At 36.9% G+C, this 8794-nt stretch overlaps 2 protein-coding genes across 4 annotated transcripts in view; one reads left to right on the top strand and one right to left on the bottom strand.

Annotated features, from left to right (window-relative positions):
* LOC129779694 (high affinity cGMP-specific 3',5'-cyclic phosphodiesterase 9A) overlaps positions 1–8794 on the bottom strand; it is a 446325-nt gene that overhangs the window by 23958 nt on the left and 413573 nt on the right. For all 3 annotated transcript variants that reach the window (XM_055787323.1, XM_055787324.1, XM_055787325.1), the window contains exons 8-9: positions 6421–6572; positions 5451–5558 (exon numbers count right to left, since the gene is read on the bottom strand). In XM_055787323.1, coding sequence (XP_055643298.1) covers positions 5451–5558; positions 6421–6572 — 260 coding nt within the window. The remainder of the gene's footprint in view (positions 1–5450; positions 5559–6420; positions 6573–8794) is intronic.
* Positions 6793–7379, top strand: LOC129779698 (uncharacterized). The gene is made up of 2 exons (XM_055787330.1): positions 6793–6939; positions 7006–7379. The coding sequence occupies exons 1-2, from the start codon at positions 6882–6884 to the stop codon at positions 7284–7286; spliced, it is 339 nt and encodes a 112-aa protein (XP_055643305.1). The 5' UTR covers positions 6793–6881; the 3' UTR covers positions 7287–7379.

The following is an 8794-nucleotide window of genomic DNA, read 5'->3' as shown; positions in this document are numbered from 1 at the left end:
GCATTGTATGTGCTTGTGAAAATGTAATGAAGAATTGAATAAATTGTTTTGCCAAACGTGTTTTCTCAGTCCCGCTTCTTACGACCCATGTTTATATATATACAGGGCTTCAGATTTCTCTCCACTGTATATAACCGAATCAATTTTTTTTATTCATATAATTTTAGTTTTCAGCTTTCCTAGATATGTGTATCATAACTAACATGCCGGGTGTTCGGGTTTGATTCCCGTTCTGGTCGGGGGAATTTTTCGTTGACTTGCACTGTGATTCCGACTTGCACTGTGATCACACGTATTCTAGAGCTTGCCACTCAGAATGCATTCAAGGCGTGTTATTTGGCATAGAAATCTCAACTAAGTACTAATAAAAATGACGCAAGTAATACTACGTTGAGACGGCGAAGTTCCTCTAGGAACGTTAGCGCCATTGAAGAAGATGAAGATATGTATGATTTTTTTCAGATTTTTTACAGTGTTGCGCGGTACAAACTTTTTTTTTTCAAATCTCCAAAGGGCCTGGCTGGGTACGGGAGTAAAAAGTGCCTCCAAACCAAATCACTAGCTGTATGGAAAATATTATATAGGGTACACATATGAAATTTTGACAGTAGTACCATATATTTGAGTTCTCCTATGGTACAACATAGGATCTGTGGTGAAAAATGCACTTTTAGTTTTCTTCACGCCATTCTCAATAGCTCTCACACAAAAATATGAAGAAAATACTGAAAGTACATCTTGTTAAGGTGTATCCATCAATATTTTCAAACAATTTATTCATCAAAAAACCAAGTACTAAAAAAATTTATTTTTATATTTATTTTAAACTAGCTGACCCGACGAACTTCGTCCCGCCTAAATAGATTTTTTGATTTGAATACTTTCAAACATCCACGTTTTCTTACTAAGTGAAGGTTAGTGAGTCCAATCACTGAACTCTTCATTGATTGATTACCCTTTGATTTTCCTTTTACTATAAATTGTCTAGTACTTCTATAAAAATTCGTCCTTATAATATAAAATTATTTTCAGACACAATTCTCGTTCAAGATTCTTCAAGCATTTGGAAATAACATGTTTCTCCGTTGCATGGAATACATGTTTGATACAGAGAATATTACAGAATAAAGACAGCTCAAATCGGACCATTCCTTCCTCGGGTTTAGGGCACACCAACACATTTGGCTTTCCATTTTTGTTTATATAGATAGAAGATATAGGAATGCGTTGTTCCGTCTGAAAATTCTTTTCATCTTTCGAACAAAAAACAATTTCGTTAGCGCCAACATCAAATGGACTAACAACGCTTAGTTAATTGTATAACATATGGGAATTCAATTTTCCGAATTTTCCGATCTTCCTTTAGGATTTTTCGAAAATTTTCCGACTTTTCTCTCCGCTATATTGATCTACGGGAAGAAACGAATACAACAAAATACAGGAGGCTAAAATCGGACCATCCCTTCTTCGAGTTTTCCGCTTACCAACAGATTTTGCCTTACATTTTTATTTATATAGATATAAGATATGGAAATGCGTTATTTCACCTGAAAATCCATTTCGACATACGAACAAAGATCAATTTCGATAGCGCAAATATCGAATGGACTAACAACGCTTATTATGATGTAATTTTCGAACATTTGGGAATTAAATTTTCAGAATTTTCCGACCTTCCTTCAGGATTTTCCGAACATTTTACGATTTTTCTCTCCACTATATTGATCTACGGGAAGAGACGAATACAACAAAATACAGGAGGCTAAAATCGGACCATCCCTTCTTCGGGTTTTCCGCTTACCAACAGATTTTGCCTTACAGATTTATTTATATAGATTCAATTTTTTTTTATTTTGAGACTCAGTACTACTCTAGTTTGCATTCAATTTTTTTCCTACGTCTACCTAAATGTGATTTTTTTTAGAATTTTTAGAGTATTTTTCGCGGTGCAAAAAAAATATATACATCGATAAAAAAAATATATACATCGCAATTCGAAATTTTCAAGAAAAATATTACTTTGAGACCCACTTTTGTTCTAATTTTTATTTAAATGCGTGTTGTTTTTTCCACATGTAGCGCAATTTTTTCTTGAAATTTTAAGAGGTTTGAGCAAAAAAATACTTTTTTGGCCTTTGGGAAGTTTTGATTTATTTTGAATTTAGAGGTCCAGAACAGCTCTAATATTTATTAAAATTTTGTTTTTTATATGTCTAAATTTAATCGGTATTTTAGAGATGCGCGAAGATGTTTTTTCTCGAATCTTAAAATATATGAGTTATCTTTACATTGGATTTAGATGGTTTACCAAATTCATAGGAGTCAGCAGTACGATAGAGCACGGTAAGAAAAAATAAAATGCTTGTGGAAAGATCATTCGGATTAGTGAGAAGAACACTTAAAAGAATCCAAATTATTATACTTTTTTTTCATTTTAACCTTACAATTGAAAACCACGAATACAATGAAATAATTGATTTCAAGAAAATAAAAATAATAATGCAGACGATGAAGAAAATTATTTTTGTGTTTCGCAATGCGCTTAAAAATTCAGGAAAACATTGCGCCACAAAAACAACAAAAACAACGAAAAGGTGCGTTTTTCACCATAGATCCTATGTTGTACCATATAAGGTCCCAAATATATGGTACTACTGCCAAAATTTAATATTTTCCATACAGCTGGTGATTTGGTTTGGGGGCACTTTTTACTCCCGTACCCAGCGAGGCCCTTTGGAAATATAAAAAAAAAAATTTTTGTACCGCACAACACTGAAAACAAAAAAATCACATATCTAGCAAAGTCGTAGGAACATTTAAATATGAATTAGAGTAGTACTGAGTCTCTAAATTGAGCAACCGTGGCCGAGTGGTTAGCGTCTCACATTATCATGCCGGGTGTTCGGGTTCGATTCCCGTTCTGGCCGAGGGATTTTTCATCAGAGAAATTTTTTTCGACTTTCAATTTTCAATATTTTTTTTAGTACTTCAATTTTTGATGAATTTTTTTTTTTGATAATTTTTCTTGATACACCTTAGTGAGATGCACATTCAGTATTTTTTTTCAAATTTTTATCTCGAAGTTTCTGAGGATGGCGTGAAAGAAACGAAAAAGTACGTTTTTCACTATAGATCCTATGTTGAGCCACATAGGGGTTCAAGAAAACCGCCCAAATTTCTTATTCAATATCCTATACAATATATGCCATACAACTAGTGATTTTGTTTGGGGGCACTTTTTACTCCCTTACCCGGCCAGGTCCTTTATCCAGAATCTCGCAGGAGGTGAGTGATAGAGGATCATATTTGATGAGAAAATCCTTCTACGAAGGAATTTCAACAATGACAGAGTAATCGAATTTTTATGCCCTATGTTTAGCTTTGTTGCCGACCAATGGTGCAACTGAAACGGTGTTTCAATTTGTGTTCAAACTATTGTGATTTTCGTTGAAACAAACTAGACCCTAAGTTAAATATTAAAAATGTTGTATACTATTGGTTGGTTTATTAATAATATTTTTTTGTCTCAAATGTTTGTATAAATTGTGTATTGTATCAAGTAACATTAGTTTTAGGTGTATAGATGTACACTCAAACTAGCGTTGGCAAAAAACATTTCATCTTTGGCAGAAATGATGCCATTTAGTGTGCTGGATAGTCAAATGCGCAAATAATGAGCTGTTTTAAAAGCCATAAAATGGTTTGTATGTATGCGTGCAGATATCTCTTTCTGTTTTCTTTTCTTATTTCATTTAGGATTGTGCCAAAAAAAATCCATACGACGTCAATGGCAATCGAACCAAGGCCGTCCGGAATGCAAAGCTATTTTACACGACCACGCTATCCATATGGCTAATGATGCTTCAGCAGTTGTTCAGCAGATACGTGATAATATTACACCTGATTATAAAATGAAGTTGGGAAGTGTTTTCTAAGAGTAAAAAAGGAGCGCATGAAGGAGAACAATATCTATCTCGGTCTGTGCCGTGTATGTGGAAAAGCATGCGGAATGCTTATTTGTCTTTTGTTTCGCTCGCTCGTTTTAATCTTATATTGCTGTACCATGTATATTATACAAATGCTTACCAGTATTTGTGAGTCATGACATTTTCTGTTATGTTATGTCTCAGTTAATGTCATAAATTGAGATGACAAAATATGAGCTGAAAATCAATTTTGGGTGTACTAATTTAAAATTATAATTTGTGACGATCGTGAGCCCCCTTCAATAAAAACAGTGGACAAACGATAATGACCAGATATTCCGGAAGTGTCAAGAGAGAGAGAGAAAGAGAGAGAAAGAGAGAGAAAGAGAGAGAGAGAGAGAGAGAGAGAGAGAGAGAGAGAGAAGAGAGAGAGAGAGAGAGAAAGAGATAGAGAGAGAGAGAGAGAGAGAGAGCTCGAATGGGCTCGAAATTTAAAAAAAAATTTTTGAGCATCAAAACCTACCGTCTCACAAAGTACACTGAGTAATGATCTAAGATGAATTAGGCTCATAAGAAGTATCGAATTTGCCTAAATTTTTCGACTAAAATACTTTAATTCCACTAACGAAATTTTACATGGACTGCCTCCTGTTTGCTGACCGGATGGTTTTGTTCTTTCTTTTGACAGGAAAGCGACCTTCGCAGCGGTAGGGTGACTCGAAACCTCAGATACATCAAGTGTGTAAAGGGGAAATCGGTAAGTTTGCAAAAAAATGCTTCCAACTGGGAAAATCAGGTGGTGTCGGTTTACCCTGTTTTCCTCTACTTGATTCCACACGGAAAGATGCATGACCAGAGAGATAAGGATTGGTTCTGGTTCTATAGTTATAAGACATGGTGTATTACATTTCGTTCAACTATGAGATAAACTTTCATTCTCATCTAAAAAAACAAAAAATACACGAGAAGCAGTTATAAAATTTTGACAACTATAAATCATTCAATATAAGTAAAGTATTTGCATCTTTCAATGGCGCATGGCATCATCCATGTAACGTTTCTGATAAAAGTCCTACAGAAAAGAGTAATGATGTACCATTTTTTACAGATTTGTTGATCAACTTGGTCAATACTTTGCCAAGAAATTACAATAGATAAGTGTGTGTGGTACATTACTGTGATTAATTGTGAGTGTTTGTAGATGAACATAAATAAGAATGAAATGAATAAATGAAAATCAATTACCAACAGTGTTTGGCAACAGTTGTCATCATCATCATCTAATTGTCTGTAAAATAATTTGTTTCTAGAACTTTCATAAAAAAGCTAGAAGAGATGCGATTCTAGAGCAACCTCATATCTACGTACACGACTGCCCTCGGCGAACTAGCACAAACTACGATAGTATTCAAACCAGGTCAACCATTATGGAGCGGTGAAATCGATAAAATGGAAATAATGAACATAACGTGAACGAGCGAACGAGCTAGCGGTGGGGGAAGGGGCAGGAACAAAGGCACCTACTTGTACAACTCCTTGTCCATGTTGCGGAAAATGTTGCAGTCCGGATGCTCCAGCAGTCGGAATGCAATCGAACAGTGATGGTTCTCCAGGGGAGAAATGTCATTGTATCTGAAAAAAAAAAAACAAAAAAAGGTAGAACTCAAATCAGCACATTCGATTCGGCTATGGACAGCATCTATTCGGTGGGAATGTGTTCCAGTCTGAGCGGTCGTTCCGACCATTTCAGAACGATATTTGATTGCGACAATGTTAGGCAATCGATAGCTGCAATTACGAACGTGGTCACAGCACTTGATGGCACGTATAAACTAATTGATGGTCGTTAGCGACGAAAACGGCGAATCGTATCCCCCTTTAATTATAATTGATTCTACCCATGCTGGTTGAAAATGTGATCAACGTTGCCCAAAATAAAAAAATTCGAGTGGTCATGTTGCGAGCAAGAAATCAATCTAAAAATCAATCCGCATTAAGCTTTGTGACTTGAAAGCATCGCAAAAAAAAAACGACGAAAGCTTCTCCCGCAACTGGCTGCCTTTTCAGCTTCCGACGAAGCCCTCGTCCTTCTCACACAACAAAGCTACAAAATGCTTACAAGGCACGTATTACGAGACTGTGTGTGAGCAGTTTTTTGTCCTTTCGCACCTCCCGGAGGCAACACTTCCGCTGACTGCACGCGTTGAACCGGACTAACCCGGGCGTGAACCCGAGGTATAGTGTTACAAGGGGATACGCTTCGCCGCCTTCGTCGCCGGTATCACGCGAGAAAACAACGCGCGAACGTGTTGTTCTGCTCGTTTCAAACAACAACGAAAAAAAGGAGCGCGTCGATTTGGTCCGACGTAGAAAAAAAAATGTTCGTAATTGGTGCTCACGGGATCACCGGACCTCCGAAAGTGACACTTTTCGGCTAATAACACGCGTGTGATAGGCGGTGGGATACGGTCCGTTGGGTTCGACGATTACTCACCTTAGAGCCAACTCCGTTCTGGCGTTGATTTGGTAGATATTGTTGTAGCCCGGATGATCAAGATCATGGCAGATGCAGGAAACCAGCAGCACCAGCACCTCCAGCTCGCCCAGCCTCTTCACCAGGTTTGTGTGCCAAGTGATGGCGTACATCTGAGGATAACAGAGTAAACGAGACATGAGTAATTAAGATGCAAAAGTTAATTCCCCCCATCGGTGACAAAGTGTTTAACACGATACAATAGACATTTTCAGCCACCGATTGAAGTTAATCATTCTCATTTCTGAAAACAATAACTGGATATGGTAATTGGGCCCCCTCGTGTAGCCCCATGAGCGTCTTCGTGAATCATCATTGCGGCGGTATATAAAACCTTATCACTCCAAACCGATCAGCAACAGTTGAGAAGAACTTTCCGCTAGAAACAGTTCCGACAGTTCGATTATTTTGTTGCTTGTACAATGGGGACCACCGTTTACGTTCTTATCGCACTTTGTCTTGTGCAGTTCGTGTTGACTGGTGAGAAGAACCATATAAAAGCTAATGTTTTTGAGTGACATTAATCCGTGATTGTGTTTTTCTTAGCTCCCTATTACGCAGAAGAGGAAAACGTCACGTTGGTTTCGAAACAGGAAGATGTTGTTCCGGAGGTGAAAACTGAGTCTGTGCAAACAGCTGAGGAGCAAACTAAGGATCATGAAGTGGATGAAACTGGCGAAGAGCACGAAGAGCACGACGAACACGACGATCATGATGGACACTGTCATCATGATTACGATTGGCATGGATCTGAAAGCCACGAAGAAGATGGAATTACGATTGGTAGCGAGCCGTCCCAGAATGTTAAGGTGGCTGGTTCGAAATAGGAAATTATAATAACTACTATTGATGTGTAATATTTGCTTAGTGTTCAATTGGTTGGTCATGAAACTATATTAAATTAAATTGATGGAAATGAATATCCTTATTCCACGAACATTTAAGGTTGGGTAGGAACTGTGTGTCTGGATATAATTTACAACTTTTCGGTCCAATTCGGAATTACTTGGTCCGGGTTTTTGTCCACTTCTGCTGAGATCCTCGTAAGAACACTCATGACCGAACTTTGCGACGATTCGTTTAACACTCTGTGGACAAACTTTGATTTTTTGTTGTTGCTATTGTGTGGTATGTAACACCCTTTTCGGTTTGGTTAGGATTGTACTTCACATTTGTAATGCATGTTTTCATAGCGATTTATGTGGGGCACGACTTTTCGATGTATGCTTCATATTGACAGCTGTATCTTGTTTTGTGTCCAATTTGACTTACCATTTAATCTTGAACAGACTGACGCTTAAACAACGCCGGCAAATTGAGCAGAATTTTTAAGAAAACCATGGTTCGAGAAAATCGTCGCTCTCTCGTCTATTTCGCGCTAGAGAGTGAGGCCGAGGTGCCATTGCACAATGGTCCAGGAGATGCATTTAAGTGGAAATTAGCATTTAGAGCTTGACAGTTATTTTATAGACAAAAACTGTCTTAGACAAAGTTGTTACTCATGATAAAGCGCTCGTTTTTATGTTGTCAAAAATAGGGTGACCAAAATTGTCGATGAAATAAAAAATCTAACTTTCTTATCTTTATAGATAGAGCTGAACATAGTTCAAGAATGTTGTAGCCCCAGTTATTTTAAACAACTTTGCAGAACAATTTTTTTTCTACCTCTTAAAATAATCGATTTAACGCTTTTTGAAAATCACACATCATGTACAGTGAAATATGCTCTTTCAAATGCCGCCAATAAACTTTGTTTACGTTTGCCCCAGAAAGAATGTCAAACAAATGAAAATAGCCCGTTCTTTGGGAACAAATATCAATAACTTTGAGTAAAGTTGAGATATTGACAAGTTCTGCATCGAAAAATGTTTGTATTAGTAAGCTCTAAAAGTCTTTCGAAGACAGTTTGCATGTAAAATTTGGAATATAAAAGTTAGAGCAAAAAAAAAAACAGTTTTTTTCATGGTCACCCTCACGTAACATAGAAAAAAAGCGCTATATCGGTTATTGCAAGAGATAGAGCTCTAAATGCTAATTTCCACTTAAATGCATCTCCTGGACCATTGTGCATTATGCATTGGATTGGAATACGCGCGAAAATTTGATTGTACGATAATGACGAAGAGAAACAAACAATTTTTATTTTATTTTATTGTAATTGTTGTAGAGTAAGGTGAAACCTTTTAATTTACCACAACCAGGTCCTAATTCATTTAAGTTGAAATTCGTATTAAAAAAGCTACATTCTTAATTAACAATTTTGTTCATTAGAAGCTGGCGAATTCGAACGAAGCAAGGGGGAAGCACTGTAACCACATCAATACAATTCTATGTA

The sequence above is a fragment of the Toxorhynchites rutilus genome, chromosome 3 (assembly GCF_029784135.1).
Source record: "Toxorhynchites rutilus septentrionalis strain SRP chromosome 3, ASM2978413v1, whole genome shotgun sequence".
Lineage (NCBI taxonomy): Eukaryota > Metazoa > Arthropoda > Insecta > Diptera > Culicidae > Toxorhynchites > Toxorhynchites rutilus.
The sequence above is the reverse complement of the archived record's forward strand: the minus strand, read 5'-3'. Positions and strand labels throughout refer to the sequence as shown.